Below are 17,320 nucleotides of genomic sequence, written 5' to 3'. Positions count from 1 at the left end.
TCCTCCTGCATCGTCTTCCTCCTGCATCGTCTTCCTCCTGCATCGTTTTCCTCCTATCTCCCTTCTGCATATGGTCTTCCTCGCCCCACCCCGTGCCTGATTATCTACCAATATGTATCCGGTATATAAATCTTTATGGGTCGTCTAAATACCTGTGAATCACTCCTCCTTTTCAAATAGTCTCCCACTCTGAATTTGGTTTATATTGCGTGCACTGTTCTTATAATTCATTCCAAGATGCCATCCTCAAAGCATTCATTGAAAGTCCAGAACAATACCACCTACAAACAATTGCCTATCGACTCAGTCCGCGTGGGGCGCCCGAGACTAGGCACCTATAATAGACTTCTTAGTCGATTTTACGAGCCTTTGTTTCTTTTGCGTGTACTAGGACAGACCCGTGGGCAGCATACACGCGGCCCACCGGATCATAGTTTGGAGCAAGCACGGCGACGTAAATTCCTACGTAACCTCGCCTATGTTTGTGACTTTACCAAAGGAGGTAGTTCCTGCACTGCCATTGGGCTTGAAGACAGCGAAACATGTTACAACTTCTGGATTGCATCCAACGCATCTAGTGACAAAATCGTCGAATTCGCGAAGAATGCTCTCGGCCACCTGAAGCAAACTACATCAATCACTGGGGACCTCGATGAAGGACAAACTAATGCAAACTTTATCAGTTTCTGTCTTAACTTCGCGATTAGCCGAGTAAAAAAGGAGCGTCAGTGCTTGTTTCAAGCGATCAAACAGTGTTATTGCATACCGGGATCTGTGAGAATGGAACAAGGTTCGTAACGGCCAGATTGCAGAGTCTTACAATATGACAAGCTAACTGGCTCAGTAGATCAGGTATTAAAAGACCGGCTTGATCTCATTCTGGAACAAGATGATTGTCTGGCACTCTGCCATTATGCCTATGTCCAAATAAAGTCCGAATTCGCCAGGGTAATCGGATTAAAAGCTCAAGACGAAGAAAGGTTAATGGGTCCTGGAGACAAACGGTCGCCTTTTGCGTTAGTTATCCATTATCTAGGGCGACTGGCAGATCACATCCGGGCACCGTCGCAGCTGGTTGAGGATGCCTGCCATTTGTCTCACATCCTTGACTCGCATCAGGTGGTGGCTATTCCTTGTGTGTCTTCAGTGCCTCGGCCAGTGCCCGACAATCTCACCACGCTTGACGGTGTCCTCAACAGGATGTTGAAAAAGGATGACCCGGAAAAGCTTCAGATAAAGAATCTTTTGCTTTCCATTAATTTTCGGTCTCAATCTCGCACCTTCCAGGATTTCCTGGTACAGTATGACAAGTGCACGGCGCAGGTGCATGCAGAAGTGCAGGTTCTGGACCATTTCTTCTGGCAAAATCTGTCTTTCGTGGGAAATGACCGTTACATTGCTTGTAGCAAGCCGGCCTGTCTATGTTGCGAACTATACTTCAGGCACCATCCGGCTCGAATGGTCGTCCCTGAATCTCACAGCAAAGTCTGGGTTAATTGGAGCCCGCAATTAGTCAAAAATCCCACGAGGGGGGATCCAGAATACGATTTGCAGGTAAAGGTCCTCAATGAGATGACAAATGAGCTTCGGCGGGCTGTGATTGCTCAAATCTTTGATCAGTCGTCACCAAGTCCCTGGCATCCTGATTCCCAGACAGCAATTTCAAATGACCGGTGGTCTCGCATAGATTTGGAGGAGCTTCGGGGAAATGCGTTCCGATATTCATCTGCTGATGGCATTTTGGAAATGGAGGCAGCTAAACATAGCACGGCGAAGGTTCTTGAGGCAAATAAGCTCAGGACATACGTGTCGGATGAAGACTCTGATGCAGACTGTGGCGGGGTATCTCTCAAGATCTAAAATGGTATTCAGGATTTAACTCGCCCGTTGATTTGGTTTCTTTTTCTTACTTCTTGGAATTCCATACCTTTTCTGCTCTCATTGAAATACGTAATCCTGGATTCTCATTAGAAGCTTGGTTACAAGCTTGAGGCGAGTGTACTTCTGCTTCTTACCAGACATTAGCTTGGAGGGGATCTAAAATACCATTCAAGAACCTTCATAGACTCGACAGAGCATAGGCCCCACAGACGAAATTCCTTAATCAGATACAGAAAGGCTACTAAGATCTTCATGCTGACTTCGGTGGTGTCTCCGAAGATTGTCTTTCCTTGTGAATGATTTACCGCATAATTCACACACAACTCCCATTTGCCACCATTGCCGAGCCCATCCACTGTGATGCACTTCAATATGTCGGCGCATATGAACCTGCTGAGCCTTGGTTACCGTACATATGGGGCATTTAACTGGCTTAACGTGACTGCGCATATGCTTTCTGTGAAGAGTCAGCGGGATAAATTGAGAAAGTGGTGTCGTAGCTTACTGCAAATCACATTTTCTTGAAAAGCCAGTCTGGGCCACGCATGCACGATCTTGGCAGTGATATAACCCATCCACTGGTGAAATATCATGATCATAAGAAGGCATTGGCACTTCCTGAAACCTCGAAACATATGTTCCTGAATCGGCCCGTCCTCCAACAACCACAGCTGCGGTGGTACTCTCGTAAACTTTATCACTCAGGCATCCATCCAAGCCACGTCTCTATAGAAATTGGTTTGGAAGTGATCGTGCCTGTGAGTCCAACCCCACTGTGGGCAGAGTCGAGGCTTCCACGAGATTAGCAGAATGTGACTGGTTTTGAGCGAAGTCTTCCAGCCTCAGTAGGTTGTTCTGTGCGCTGAGGTCTAGGTATTGCTCCGGCCAAGAAGGTTCTCTGCTGTCCCCGATCACAGTATCGGTCACTATCGTAGAAGGAGGAGCCAGGATTTCTCCTTGTCTACCCCCTATCACGATTGGATCGCAATAGCCCTCAAGTGAAAAAGAAGTTAAATCGGCCCCTGAATAGATTGGCGAGAACCCCACCCGTCCAATTAAAGAACTCATAACTTCATCCTGTGGCCAGGCTGGGTGGCTTCCATCCTCAGCCTGGCCGATAGATACAGTTGTCATTGTGAGGGCAAACACAAATAATGCCGGAGAGAAGCTTCTACCACATATGAAGAGATGAGAAGCTCGATACCCCGTGAAGGAGATGACTCCCTATATATTAGGCTCAATTTGATTACCAGCCTGGCTAATCTGAAAGGGTTGCGCAAGGGATATCCCCGTGGGCTGGAACAGCGGTCTAGCCACTTACGTTGACAGCCATGCAGCGATGCAGCGACTCACTTGGTCAAATTTATTTTTGAAGGTACCCACGTAGCTGTCACATTTCTCATGTAGGAGTGTACGAATGTATTATTGTAGGAGTGTATGAATGTATTATAACGTTACAGGCGTGACTGGCCTAAGAATGGTTAGACGTACTACAAAAGGTATGGTAAAAAACAACAGGGAACAAGTATCTTAGCAAGGAACCGCATGCTGCTGAGGGTAACAATACCGGGGCCTCTAAGGCAAGCTGAGCAGGCTCGCGAAAGGTCTTAAAGCACTTACCCCGGTCCTATACAGAACTCCGTCAACAGTTCAGAGGTAGTGACGTGTATAATATACACAGTTCCATTATAGAGAGGGACAGAGTTGAGACATGATAAGCTAAATCGTTGTATACCTCTAAATATTGTATTAAGAGAGGACATAAAATGAATATTTCCTAGACTTTTCAACTCAGCGAGCGAAGGATGATGACTAGTAATCACTCATAAAAAGGCGCATGGAATGAGGTGTGTAAATGTATATGCTATATGTATACTCAGGAAAGTAGGTGAGGAATGCGACCGTAATTAAGTATGTCCTTATAACTACAGGTAATATTAGATAGAGGGTTTTCCGTCAGATTGATGTTGTGGCATGTACCTCCCTGGCAGTTCGCCGCAGCAGCCAGGAAGAATAACATTGGTAAGCATTTGTTAATTAGACATGGCTATCTGTGGAATACATTCTCTTACATAGAGTAACTGCCATATCCGTACTTCTCCATCTATAGCCGATTCTCTGGAGCTAGATTGTTGTTCGCATCAAGAGATACTATAAGGATCTTTCACCGCCAAGTCAGGAATACATTTGACGATCCCCCTGCCTGGGACGGACTTTGCATACGACGACATGGGGCAGGCGATGGAGCGGCAATTGCGGCTTCGTGTGCTGGATCCCTTGCTTTAAGCACAACTTGCTTTGACCTCTGAAAATCATGTAGACAAGCAAGGGCCCTTGACATCCCAAGCCCACAGTGAGATGACAACCAATGACCGCAGGAAAATAGTTTCAGCAGATAACCCCTCCCTCTTCATTTAGGTCTCACTTAGTTAGTTACCTCGAGCTGTGTTACTAAGCAAAAAGATGCATTGTAACTGCGACCCCTTATCGAACCTCTCGAAGCGGCGTGAGTGCATTTATATATTTCAATTGATAAAACTAAGCTGTAAGAATGTTCACATAATATATTTAAATAAAATTTAAACTTCTAATCCTTTGATCTAATATCTTAACTTTCTTAAAAAAACAATCACCTAAGATTTATTCTAAATTAATTATTAATCTAAGATTAAAAGATAATTTTCCGATTAAATAAACACGCGTGATTATTATTTATTAAAATAATAAAAATATTATTTTTTTTAATGAAAATAAGATATTTCTATTATAAAATAATTATATTATATTATTTTAAAATAGCACATCGTGCGATTTCATTAGAAATAATAAAATATTTATAATAAAAATTAAGTTAATCGTGACGCGGTAAAAAAAAGGTATTTTAATTTTTTTTAATAATATATTTTTTAGTTTCTTATATGATAATATAAAAAAAATAATATTAACCCAACCTTGATGAGCTAATTAATAATAAAAATATTAATATTTTACACAGACGTCTTACTTAGCTTAACCTTGTTGAAGATGCTCATCTACTCTACAATCGTTACTTTGCCTCTTCCCACTGATCCTAATAAACCCTTCAAGTACTAATTTCTGACCCCTTCGCAACTGGGACCCTTGAGCCTGTTCGCTCAGAATCCTAGTCCTTTTCCAAAATACTGCAGCTGGCAGGGGATCGTGTATCTCTTGAAGCGCACCTAGAGAGCGGCCTCGACACCCTTTTAGTCTCTCAGGTCTTTGACTAGGTGCTTACAAAAACGCGTTATGAGATGTTTACTAAGATGCTTTGGAATGCCTTAAGCTGTGTGCGGGATTGTAGGTCGTGACCTGCGGCCACGACCGCTAGTGAATTTATAGGCCCTTAGAGTATACCTATCACCATGACACTTTTCTCTCCACTACACTAATCATGCATCAAAAACCCAGTTATATAGCAGCCATCATCTAGTCATACTTATATCTCACTCATCCGAGGGTTTGTTGTCTCTTTCCTGATACAGAGTATGACCAATATAGTTTCCTTCTGCGTCGTGATAGATATGGGCAGTTTGAGCCTTATTGTTGTTGAATTGCTCCTCGCTTGCGAATAGGACCGTGGCGTGGGGTGTCGTATCGGTGTGACTCGTGTGTGTTGGATTTCTGTCCAATTAAGCAAGCTGTACAACTGGGATTGGTTATATTACGCTGGGTCTACTTACTTTAGTGTAGCATTGGTGAAATGGGCAAGATCGGGTTGCTTGGAGGCTTCTTCAATCAGAGTCAGGGTAAGATTACGCAGGGCAGGGTTGCGGATTCTTTGTGTAAGTTTGACAAGGTGTCTGGGAATAGGAGACATTGTGAAGGTATCACATCTGTATCAAAGCCACATTAGATTCTGTACGAATACTTTTGGAATGTAAGCAAGCTCAAACAAGGAGAAGCTCTGTTTAAGTATTTAATTTGGCCAAAGATGACCTGGGCTGACAATATAGAGTTTACGTTGTATGGAGTAGCTGCCGCTGATTTACATTATGATTAACTAGCCCACCCTCAATTGATTAGTGTTGTGTGATGTGCTGAAATTTTGAGAGTGCATAAGCACCTCAGTCTCCCTCATTTGATTGGCAAGGGTGGTGGGAAGGGAAAAGATACGTGCGCAGGTGCGGTTCTTGGCTGCGAGCATTTGGAATTCGGGGCGCGTAGCCACGTGATTGGCTGATTTCTGTGGTTGCCTAGCCAGATTACCGCACCCCCGGGGCCTCCACCGTCAGCCCAAATGAGATGCCATCATCATTGACACGCGTGAGAATGGTGTCCAACTCTCTCCATCAGACAATAACAAGGAAACTTATCAATTCAAGGAGTGTTGCTTCAATATTGACCGCTTCTAGCCACGCCATTTTCTTTTCAACTCTACCCCGAATGGCACAACCTATCCTATCATGTCCTATTGACGCAGAGCCACTTGACCGCTATAAAAAAGGTGGCTACTATCCAACTACACTAGGTAGCTTCCTGGCGGACGGGAGATATAAGATACTGCATAAACTAGGATGGGGGGGCTACTCAACAGTTTGGGTTGCAAGAGATCAAAGGTAAAATTGAATCATATCTTACCAAACATAACTGATTTAATTCCAGGGAAGAGACTTATGTCGCCGTCAAAATCTGCGTATCTGAGGAAAGAAACGATAGAAATCAGCGAGAGCTCGATGTTCTGAAAAAGCTGACATCGACACACTCCAGCTCTCGACATATTATGCGTATGCTTGATCACTTTGACATAGACAGTCCAAACGGAACGCATCGCTGCCTAGTCCTTGAGCTTCTAGGCCCAAGCGTTCCTGATATGATAGAAGCACGCTTCACGGATGGAAGGCTTCCTGGAAACCTTGCGAAAGTTGTTGCCAAACAGGCTCTATGTGGACTCGATCTTCTACACGAACAGAAAATTGCACATGGAGGTGGGTCCTGAATACATATTCTTCTTTAAAAAGTCCTAACATCAAATAGATCTTCATACTCGTAACTTAGCTTTTGTTATGCCTCCCATGGACAAAATTCCCGAGCATGAATTGATCAAAATATTAGGGAAACCAGAGATCGGGCATGTCAAGAGAAATGATGGTAGGAGTTTAGGGCCTGGTATACCCGAGTATATCGTTAGACCTGCAAGGACATGTTCATGGCCTCTATCACACACGATTAAACTAATTGATTTTGGTGAATCATTTTTGCAGCACAACGTTCCTCAGACTCTTCACACGCCACTGGCAGTCCGGGCACCTGAAGTTATATTCCAGGACCATTTGGATTATCGCATTGACCTCTGGAGCCTGGGATGTATGGTAAGATAGAGCACCAATCTAGCAGGTGCTTTCATATTGACTGACAATTGAGATAGCTGTTCGAACTATTCGTCGGCCAGCCTCCCTTTGATAGCTTGTTCACAACACCCGGGATTCTTGTTGAACAAATGCAAGAGATTACAAATGAAGCGCTACCGGAAAGATGGCTGGATATATGGGCAAAAATGCGTGATGGCGCTGTCACGGAAAGCTCGGGGCCTGGATTACAAGAATGGTTGGAGCAGGTATATTTTGATGGCGAGCAAAAAGAGGACCTGACAAAGGAGGATATTGTCAAGCTGGGACATATTATTCAAAAGTTGCTACGGTTGGAGCCGTCTGCCAGGGCATCGGTGAAGGAAATTGCAAACGACCCTTGGTTCGGAGACTGAAATATAAAGCGCATATAGTATTATGCATATGCTGATGATACAGAAAAACCGATATTTTATTTTAGGCACACGGTAGCATACATAGTCATTGAATGTTGGGGTTGCATTTCACACCACCAATACCGTTAATCCGGAGGGAAGAATCCACTTCATGCCTAGCCCTGGATACAGATTCAATTGCCTCCCTCGTGTTCGCCCATGGACTACTGTCTGTGTCAGGAATAATGGAATTTCCCCTTGAAACAATATGATTACATATAAGTACTAGTATCCGTAGAGGAGGCACCGGGAAGTATAAATATTTTTCTCTAGTATCAAATCTTTTAGAACTATAATAAGGAGTGATAATTTCGAATACAAACGAGTTCTATCTAGAGTTATACAGAGGATCGGTTACCCCTTATATCATCAGTTTCCTGCTCTAACTTCAAGTGAGTGAAGACCATAATACTCGTCAGCTTCCTAGGTAGAGTAGATTTTGGCCTCTCACACTAACCTGACTGACTGAATGTTTACGAGCCTAGGTGGTGAGATTAATTTTTGGAGCCATGGAGAGAACAATCAGTAGGGAAGCTACTATAAATCAGTGGGTATGGTTGGAGTAACAGTGGAAATTTGATTGCTATACCGCGGGCCGGTGGCAGTGAGCCCCATAGCTAATGAAAGGCCATAGGGGCTCTGCCATCTGCCCTACATGCTTCATACATTGAACGAGTACAGAAATCCCAAATAATCCAAAGAAACGAGCGACAAGATTTTTGTGAAACAAGGCATGCAATGGCGAAGACTATTCCCCCACTCACACCAAGGAACCGCGAAGAAGAGACCATGCCATCGAACCTAGGGCGGGTAAAACCAATCACCCCGCTAGGCTTGGGTTCAACGATAGTTGAGCCACTTACTGTTCGCTCAGGAACAGAGAGGAAGCGCCAGCGGAGGTGCAGACGCGACCGGCGCCGCTGCTCTTGCAGTTGATATTGAGGTGACCCTCTCCCCACTGGCCAGGAGAGTACTCGCCGGAGCCCCTGTAGAAAAATCCGATTGATTAGCTTCTTTGTTCCCTAGGGGGTTTGGCACACTGCTAGCTCGAGTTCGTGGTTACTTACTGGTTCTCGTTACTCATACATGACGGCAATGTCAAAGCTGGAGAGACCGGTGTCGACCAGGTTGAACAGGTAATGGCTGTCACCGCAGCGGGTGGCAGCGGCGGCCTGAACGCTGAGCTTAGGGTTCTGGGCGGAGCAGGACAGCAGAAACTTGCGAATATCGATATCTTGCGTTCTAGGTATGTTTGTCAATGCAAGTATATCCCAATCCACGAGGTGGTTGCTTAACCCTGACACTCATACTCCCTCTCCGTCAAGATATGATGGCTTGGTCTGAAGAATGTCCCTGATCGGCTGGAGTGGATCAGGGACTTCGGAGTATCAAGATAGGAAGTAATTGGTCATAGGTAAGCGCTAACTACCACGGTGGCAAGTGGAGCACCACAGCCACCAGTGCCTTCCCACCGTGGGCCAGGGTCTTAGGGTCCTTGCGTCGCTTGCGAAGTGTGAATAATGAACATGGATGGATCGAAGTGGGTCGGTGTCTTACATTCTGACTTCATTCCCGAAGCATCCGAGACCCTGAAAAAGGGTTTTGGCGGGAGATCGGCGAGCTTCTACCCCTGTGCTGAGTTAGAGACTGCAGGATCAACTATCTCTGTCTTTCGTGAGTTATTTTGAGTAGTCTCTTGTATACTAGACCACAGTGCAGCGGGCTGCCTAGAACTAGGTTCAGATTAGAAGAATATATCAGTTACGTCAAGACCTCTAGCGTGCTTTCTCTCGGGCATCCATGCCCATTAGTGACTCAGGAGGGTCCATTCTATCTATCCTGCATGAGATAAGTCTTCCAAGGTACTTGGTACGATCCATAGTATCAGCTACTCCTCAATAAAGCAGGTCAGTGTCAAGACAACTATACTTGCAAGATACCAAGACAAGGACCTTTAGAGCATGACCGAGAAATTTTTTCTCGGGCCCATAAACGATGCTGCCTAATTACTCAGTGACCTTTCCCCCTCCAGGGCCTTAGACCGAGCCCACGCCTGCCCGTTGCCACCAAAGTCCACACCAGGATCAAATTTCGTAGATGCCAAACGGAGAACAGCGCTGGTAGCCATTTCCTACCTTCCAGTGCCGACGCCGTTGATGGCGTAGAAGCATGTCGCCAGGCTGTCCGCCGCCGTATAGCCATTGGTGCGGGACTTATCAAGCTTCACTACCTGTCGCAGAAGAATCATGCAATGTCCTGCTGCTCAGCAACATCCGTACCGCCGACGATTGTGGGAGAGGCAGGGTTGGCACCATGTTCAGTGTCGGGTACACTGCAGCACCTTTGAAGGTGCATTGGCTGCTATCGATGCGGGAATCAAGATGGTTGAGCTTGCGTATTGTTCCACGAGTAGTATATTTCGACGTATCTCTGGAAGAATTTTATGCTGTTCCCGAGACCTGCCATCGTGGAAAGATTGCATGTCCGGCGATTTGAGCAGATTTCGAGTCGGGTTTAACGAGCGCATCAGCCGGAAGTGAGGTTCGCCTGTGGTACATATATGGGTACATACTCTCAGGGTAAAGAGGTAACAATATTCGGGAGCTGGGACTTGGTGTTAAAATGGGTATCCATGCTGTCGATGCCTCTGGGGCATGCACTGTTGGTGACTTGGAGGCCAGTGGGATAGTTTAGCAAGATACATACATGGAGTTAAAGTTACTTCCTCCTGTAGGACAGGCCTACCTGCGCCGAATTTTGGGGCCTAGCACTCATACACACATTCCACTAGGGCACAAAGTCTATAACGTATTCAACTTTCTTCACGAATTTTGGCTGTACCTGCAGACGGGAACGAATGGTATAATCCAAGAACCCCTCTGGTTATTTTCCAACCTATGTCTCTACCATGGTCGCATCGATTATGTCAGACAGTCTGGCAGGACTCCTTGCATAGTGAGATGATGAGTCTGAATATTGGCAGCACTGTTCTCACTATCATGCAGTTATAGGACATGCAGTCAATCAGTGACTGTGATGGCAGTCAGCGAATCGATAACTCATCTCTGCCGTTCTGTCATTCGTTCCAAGGGTATTGAGTATGTAGAGACTGCATCCAGATTCCTCTTTCTGTGGAGGTTCGTGGATGTTGGGTCTAGAGGTTACTCCTTGGGACATTCTTGCAACGGCGTGGAATAGACTTCTGGAACTCATTGGTCAAGGTCCTTTTAAATTTGGGTGAGCATGCCGTGTTATTCCGTTGAGGAATAAGGCAGCTCCAACTGTAATTCGTGTTGTATCATTATATCAGGTTAACTGAGGCTTTTGGTGTGGGCACAATATATATATATCGGAGACATACCTATAATGTCGGGATACCATGTATTGCCTAGGAACCATCATCGTCACCATGAACCATATTAAGATACTCACCACAGGTGCCACATCTTTGCCATCAATGCGTAGTGGATACGACACCCGAATTGCGAATCCCTTGAGGTTGTAAATGGCCTTCTGGTGGAATCCCCTGGTCATCCAGCATAGCACGTATACTTTGGTTTAATACTCTTTCTAATTAACACAATCTCACCGAACTAGCCCGGCTAGCTCAATCGGTAGAGCGTGAGACTCTTAATCTCAAGGCTGCGGGTTCGAGCCCCGCGTTGGGCTTCTCTTTTTTTAGCCTCGGACTACACTCTGTTTCAGCGAGACAAAAAAAACAAAAAAAAAAAAAACAAAAAGAAAGGCATTGCTCGCTAAACAATACTTGGCAAACAGGGGCGAAATTAGATGTCTGTTAAAGAATTTCCTGAAAGAAAGCCATGCGTCTTGATCAATTCCAAATATTGCTGTGCTCAACAATGTACATCTAAATGAATCGCATTCCTTGATTACGTACTCTGCATGTATTGTAAAGTTGTGTCAAGTGATTTTGAAGAAAATGAACATGGCACGTCCAAATTGTCTATATAATGAGCCCTTACGTAGTGGAAGTGGCAGCACTGCGGGCCATTTTCTGGATTTGCGCGCTGTACCACCGCTGAGGAGCATTTGTTAGCTATTGCATTCAAGATTGGGTAGATTTTACTCACACTTTCTGCACCCGACCCGGCAGACTTGATACCAGTCAGTTTGATGATTCGGGAAGGTGATATTGGCTGTGTGGCTAGCCGCGCGCGCTCTTCCGGCACATCTGGATTCAGGAGGATGTCATTCGGCAGAGTTGGGTTGAGAACCGCCGGACGTCCAATGCCAATCATGTCACAATCGCCATCTGCCAGAGCCTTTTCCATGCCCTGACGGGTACGGAAGCCACCGGTTACCATCAAAGGAGTCCCTGGGAATTCCGCACGGATGGCTCTCGCAAACTCGAGGAAGAATGCCTCCCGAGCCACTGTCCGAGCGGACTTCTCCGGCACGGGGTGCGGCGTGGCGCCCATCATCTTTATACAGGATCAGTTGGTGCGATACCATCATAGGGTATCCGCGACGCCTACCTTGGGATCTTCGTATGTCCCACCACTGATTTCCACAAAGTCCACCCCGGCCTCGACAATCAGCCTGAGCTGCTCGATGCAGGATTTCAGTTCGCTTTCGGATTGATGGTCGACCGAGTTCAGTTTAATGCCCACACAGAACGTGGCTGGAACAGCTGCGCGGATGGCCTGGATGATATCGACGATCATCTTCACACGCCCAGCTGACGAGTTTCCGTACCGATCGGTCCGCCGGTTGGTCTTCGCGGACAGGAATTGGGCCAACAGGTACCCATGTGCCGCGTGTAATTGGATGCCCTGGAAGCCTGCCTGATGAGCGAGTTGAGCAGTGTAGACAAACTGCTGGATCACATGGTTAATATCCTCCTGAGTCATCTCCCTCGGGGTCCCGAAAACAACGGAGCTCGTAAGCCTGGCCATCCACCCGGACCCCAGATCCAGCGGTATGGCACTGGGGGACACATTCTTGGCAAACATACACCGCGCCCCAGCACCCAAGGGAGATTGCCTTCCCGGGTGACTGATTTGCATGACAGTTGGCGTGCCGTGGCTGGTGGATGCGGCCGCCCACGATTTCCATCTGCGAAGGAGCTCTGCTTCGATGGCTGGGTTGACGGTGTTGTCTCCTGCGCCACCGAGGTACATCCGGTCGACTTGGACATTGCCTGTGGAGGGTGTCAGTAGAGGATTCAATCGTAAGGTCTTGCGCGGCCGTTACCTGTCAGCAGCATACCCCAACCACCCCGGCCCCATTCGGCATAAGCACGATCATGAAGCTCTGTGGGCAGGCTGTTGCCATCCGCCATGTGTTCGGCCATTGCGGCCTTGACCAGACGGTTCTCGAGCTGCAACCCGCAGTTGAGGGTTAATTTCTGGGACACTACCGATGCCATGGTGGTCGATGAAGCCGATGAGAAGAACAAAATAACTGTGGAAGATTCGAAATACTGAAATGCAACGTCAACTGTCGGCCTTTATATATGACAGCCCTAACGCCCGAGAATGGACGCTACAAGTCGGCCTTCGCATGGCGGGATGCATGCGGTACTCCCGAGATCCGGATAGCATGTGCCTCTGTTCGGTTGACAAGCAACCCATGTCCAGAAGGTAAAATGAGGATCGAAATCTTTCGACAAACTTCGAAGGCTTTCGGTTCCAAGCGAAGGAAGGGCATGGGGTAGCAGGAAAAGGCGTCCGGCGGAAGTCGATCGAGAGCCGAGGCGCAGCCATTCCCATTAAAGTTGGTCGAGAGCCGACCGCCGAAGTTCCTCCCCCGCCCCTTCATCCTTCGGGCTTCGGATTCCATCCTTGCCTGGGCATGTCCATCATGGCCGCCAGACTGGAGCCTCGACTTGCACGATCCCGTGATCGTTGCAAAGCAAAGAAGACCCGCTGTCTTCGTGGGTGCCTCCGTTGGACGGTAACACTAGTCACCAAGTGCGAAGGGCGATTGCTGACCAGGTGGCGACTTTGGCAACAGGCCCCTTGAACAGTGTGACCTGCACGCCTTGCCTCGTACGAGAGCCGACCCGCAGTTGAGACCACTGGGGATATCTTCTAGAGCTGGCACGTGCTGAACGTTGTACAAAACCGCAACATCGAATGTCATTACACTCTCACGCGGAGACGGTTGAAGCCCAAAGCAACGCAAGCCTCCACCGATCCATGTACTACCTACCCACCACCCATCCCGGGCGACAAGTCGGTGACATCTTCTCAGTAGAAATCAGCCCTTGCTTTCTTCGTCACTCATCCATCCGTTTTTCTAAATTCAGTCTCAGGAGACCTCAGAACAATACATTGGTGGCGAGTTCGGTTTTGGCTACGGCTTTGCATGTTGAACTGCTAACGCTCCGGTCACTATCCAGCCTACTTTGAACACGTACATCCGCTATACCCCTTCTTGGATCGCAATGACTTCAAAAACCATGCATTCGATAACGAGCTGGCGGATCATTTGACAAGCAATGCCCCTTTCTCAGCACTTTACCCCACAGTCTTGGCGCTTGACTGCCTATATGTCCAAGGCGGATCATTCGATACGGGAAAGGGCAAGGCCTGGAGAATCTTTCAACATGCGCTAGGTCTCTTCCCAGAGATCCTGCTGCCCCCGGAGGCCTTGCTCGATGTTCAAGTGAGTCGTGCTACACCACTTATCAAAACCCTACTGACGTATCTTTTACAACAGGCCTTGGCGGCAATGGCCCGTAGCCCCCAGGAGTGCTTTTTGGGGGGAACATTTAGTCTAATCGTAGAACTAGGGAATATTCGCCATGAACTTCTCCTGCATTCAAATCAGCAGAATTCTGATCACCGAGGCGGCGAGAATGGTCCAGTGTCTGGGCTACAGTGCTGCGTATCCCCCCGCTGAAGCGACACGGCATGCCATAGGTTATTCTGGGTCATTTACTGACAGGAAAGGGTCGAATGCTTTTTCTGCAGCCGTGCTCCAGTAAGTCTCGCCCAAGCTACCATTGCCCCCAGAGCAACCCGGAGTGATGATGCCGTGGACAGACGGTCGGAGCAGGCAATCTCCTGGACAGAACCGTCGGGTGAATTGTTGCCGGGACAAACACCTCTCCAGGTAAAGGATCTTATCGAACCAATTCAGGCATCGGCTGACTGCCACCTATAGAATTCGATGGATGTTCTGCATAGTGGTATTAATGCGACAAGCATGGGATTCGACGAATTATTCTATCCCAGCGATCCTCGTCAGCCGACAATGGGGACATTGAACCCACCGGCGAGTGAGCTTTCGGCGTTGGTTGATTTCTCGTTCTGGAGTTGAACGGTTTTGGCGAGTGGCCAGGGTCAATTCTGGGCAGAAGCAGAACTTCTGAGCACAAGCTTCTCATATTGCAATTAGATTATTGGGAGCTTTTGAGCAGGGGGTGGTAAGTCGCTATTGATAGCAATCAAGGGATATCGATACAATCTAGAATTCTGACCGCCTTTATATTATATGCTTCTCTCGCCAGCCAGCCGAAACATGAGGTTAAAATAGGAGTCTAGTGCTCGCAGAAGAAGAATTTGTCCTAGGACATCGTCAGTGCTCTAGATTTCGAAGGAAAGGGGGGCTTAAAATGGAAATCAACGTACATCTTCCATATCGTCGTTGATTTGCTCGACTAGTGCTCCTCGTTCATCCATGAGGTCCTGCCTGGCCTTCACTGCATCCTCCCAGCTGAGAGGGAAGCCCGTCACATGTAGCATGATCATGTTGAAAATCTCCCTGGGCAAGCGGTTGAACGGAGGTACGTTGCGTACTTCATCTGCCCACCAATCTTTGCGCTGGGGTGGCACATTGGCCGTCGACAAGACCGGAATATGCGGATCCACCAAAAACATGGCTAAGATCTTTCGATGGCCAGGCCGCGTGGGGTCGACAAGTTGGAATGGCTGAACTTGGTGTTGAAGGGTATTGGGGAAGGCAAGGAGACGGCCTGGCCTGGTGAGGACACTACCGAGATTTTGGATTGCAGAACCATAGTTTTCAATACCAAGAAACAGCTCCATAGCATCGTATTCGTACTGGTGAAGATGCTCTTAGTACTATATCTCCACGCCGACTGTAAAGGTGTAGGGAGTGGTTTGGGGAAGGGGGGGGGGGATACCTGTCCAACACTCATCGAAATTTCGTCGTTATCCAACGACTGACGGAAGGCGAGATGACTAGGAGTGATATTGTGTTCGTCGTAGTAATAGAGCGCCGTGGCAACAATGTGCTCGTTCATTGCTCCTTCAATATGCCAGGACCCCCCATCGTACTGCGGTTGTTCAGGGGTCAGGTGGATGTTGGCAAGTTTGAAGATGACCTGCAGCCCGGACTCGGCAAACTGCTTCTGCAAGTCGACGCGTCGGTGGTCCGCTCGCTCCTCCCATTGTTGACGGGAGCAAAAAGGGCCTGGTTCTGTTGGTATGACAATGCGATTGGCTCTACACCACTCCCAGTAATTCTCATCTCGAATGAAGTCGATTTCCTTGGCTTCCTCCCATGTATAAGGTCGGATTTCCGTATCCGAATACACGTCGTCCTCGGCAGGAGTAAAGGTCACTCCATCAGGTGTTGTGAGGGCTTCATTCCCCAGTCCCGGAACCTCAATCCTCAACCGGGATTCTGACCAGGTGAGACACTCGTTCCAGAGAGGGATAGCAGCAGCGACGAAGCGTTCCAGGGTCCCATAAAGTGGCCGGTGCACTTTCGGGTGTAGATTGTTGATGTAGCTGACGATTCTGGGTTGGCCGCCTTGATCTAGTGAGATGTTGGAGGGGAGCCACTGAAAGCTCCCCCATTCTGGGAGAGTCCCCAAGGTCTCTCGGGTGCCATCTAATTCGGGGTCGACTATCGCGCCCTCGCCACTGAAGCGAGCGCAATCATCAAGCGGCACCGTCCCATGTGGCAACGCGCGGGATTTGCCATAAATTAGGGGGAAGAGCGAGGGATGTAGGAGATCCAGGACTTGCTGATTAGATCCGGGATGCCAATCCTTCCACTGGTCGGGCACATCCTCCAGAGCCTGGACGTTCTGTCGTAGCGAGCTAGCGAGAGTCGGGGTCACTACCGTGTCGGATTTGACAATGGCTCTGTCGCTGTCCCAGACGGAAACCATGTGAGACGCCTGGAAATACGTGGCTTTGTCGCGCAACTCTTGAACACACTAGCATCGGTTAGATCCGAAATGCCCACGAGGGGGAAGTTGAAAGGGGACCCACGTAGTCAAACATGGCCGCCGACAGATAGTCCTCCCGCAGCTCGGCCCGCCAGACACAGGCCTCACTCCTCCATTTACTCACGATTTCCTCGTCGAAGACCTTCCGATCCCACTCGGGCTTATCGGTGATTTGATTGATCAGTTCCAACATTCGACGCTCGCGAAGCGAGATGCCCACACCATTGCAGGTGTCGCATATAGCATGAGGAAACCGTCGCCGTTTACCTTCGGAGTCGATGAGCGGCAGGTTAGTCTTGAGGGGCTGACCGAAGCCAGGAAGACTCGTCCGGGGCAGGTCCATGGTGATAATCGGAAGAATGAGGATGCTTCGTGGGTCGAGGCGATGGGGAAGGGGGGAGTCCCTTCTTAAACTTCAGGCTTCCAGGCAGCCGAGTGGGTGCCTGGGTGGAGGCCTGATGGATGGGGTGTCGCGGGTCTTGGCAGCGGACTTCCAGGAATTCCTGGCT

The 17,320-nt window shown here is 48.1% G+C and overlaps 7 protein-coding genes and 1 non-coding gene across 8 annotated transcripts; 4 read left to right on the top strand and 4 right to left on the bottom strand.

The window, feature by feature from the left end:
- Positions 1–164: 164 nt before the first annotated feature.
- On the top strand, positions 165–1,940 carry BO80DRAFT_393664 (nucleic acid/nucleotide deaminase domain-containing protein). Its single transcript, XM_025717265.1, has 2 exons — positions 165–790; positions 848–1,940. The coding sequence occupies exons 1-2, from the start codon at positions 238–240 to the stop codon at positions 1,858–1,860; spliced, it is 1,566 nt and encodes a 521-aa protein (XP_025569929.1). The 5' UTR covers positions 165–237; the 3' UTR covers positions 1,861–1,940.
- A 51-nt stretch (positions 1,941–1,991) lies between these two features.
- BO80DRAFT_497640 (C2H2-type zinc finger protein) lies at positions 1,992–3,015 on the bottom strand (the record flags this gene model as incomplete). Its single annotated transcript, XM_025724092.1, has 3 exons — positions 1,992–2,338; positions 2,387–2,607; positions 2,656–3,015. The coding sequence occupies 3 exons, from the start codon at positions 3,013–3,015 to the stop codon at positions 2,101–2,103; spliced, it is 819 nt and encodes a 272-aa protein (XP_025569928.1). The 3' UTR covers positions 1,992–2,100.
- A 2,174-nt stretch (positions 3,016–5,189) lies between these two features.
- Positions 5,190–5,828, bottom strand: BO80DRAFT_469291 (uncharacterized protein). Its single transcript, XM_025722999.1, has 2 exons — positions 5,583–5,828; positions 5,190–5,523 (listed from the first exon to the last, which is right to left on the bottom strand). The coding sequence occupies exons 1-2, from the start codon at positions 5,717–5,719 to the stop codon at positions 5,346–5,348; spliced, it is 315 nt and encodes a 104-aa protein (XP_025569927.1). The 5' UTR covers positions 5,720–5,828; the 3' UTR covers positions 5,190–5,345.
- A 296-nt stretch (positions 5,829–6,124) lies between these two features.
- BO80DRAFT_429764 (kinase-like protein) lies at positions 6,125–7,837 on the top strand. The gene is made up of 4 exons (XM_025720552.1): positions 6,125–6,458; positions 6,505–6,827; positions 6,877–7,211; positions 7,268–7,837. The coding sequence occupies exons 1-4, from the start codon at positions 6,286–6,288 to the stop codon at positions 7,601–7,603; spliced, it is 1,167 nt and encodes a 388-aa protein (XP_025569926.1). The 5' UTR covers positions 6,125–6,285; the 3' UTR covers positions 7,604–7,837.
- A 3,401-nt stretch (positions 7,838–11,238) lies between these two features.
- Positions 11,239–11,311, top strand: BO80DRAFT_t291. The gene has a single exon. It is a non-coding gene; the product is annotated as a tRNA-Lys (tRNA).
- A 256-nt stretch (positions 11,312–11,567) lies between these two features.
- BO80DRAFT_393656 (NADH:flavin oxidoreductase/NADH oxidase family protein) lies at positions 11,568–13,496 on the bottom strand. The gene is made up of 4 exons (XM_025717264.1): positions 12,857–13,496; positions 12,139–12,803; positions 11,734–12,084; positions 11,568–11,681 (listed from the first exon to the last, which is right to left on the bottom strand). Exons 1-4 carry the CDS (start codon positions 13,029–13,031, stop codon positions 11,622–11,624), a joined length of 1,251 nt encoding a protein of 416 aa, XP_025569925.1. The 5' UTR covers positions 13,032–13,496; the 3' UTR covers positions 11,568–11,621.
- Positions 13,466–14,929, top strand: BO80DRAFT_450092 (fungal specific transcription factor domain-containing protein; the record flags this gene model as incomplete). The annotated part of the gene is made up of 5 exons (XM_025721786.1): positions 13,466–13,538; positions 14,007–14,272; positions 14,400–14,494; positions 14,560–14,722; positions 14,774–14,929. 5 exons carry the CDS (start codon positions 13,466–13,468, stop codon positions 14,927–14,929), a joined length of 753 nt encoding a protein of 250 aa, XP_025569924.1.
- Positions 14,930–15,149: 220 nt separating this feature from the next.
- On the bottom strand, positions 15,150–17,154 carry BO80DRAFT_450091 (DUF4246 domain-containing protein; the record flags this gene model as incomplete). The annotated part of the gene is made up of 4 exons (XM_025721785.1): positions 15,150–15,176; positions 15,241–15,672; positions 15,756–16,799; positions 16,855–17,154. The coding sequence occupies 4 exons, from the start codon at positions 17,152–17,154 to the stop codon at positions 15,150–15,152; spliced, it is 1,803 nt and encodes a 600-aa protein (XP_025569923.1).
- Positions 17,155–17,320: the final 166 nt, after the last annotated feature.

The sequence above is a fragment of the Aspergillus ibericus genome (assembly GCF_003184845.1).
Source record: "Aspergillus ibericus CBS 121593 unplaced genomic scaffold BO80scaffold_71, whole genome shotgun sequence".
NCBI classification, from domain to species: domain Eukaryota; kingdom Fungi; phylum Ascomycota; class Eurotiomycetes; order Eurotiales; family Aspergillaceae; genus Aspergillus; species Aspergillus ibericus.
This window is presented reverse-complemented; position numbering and strand designations above follow the sequence as displayed.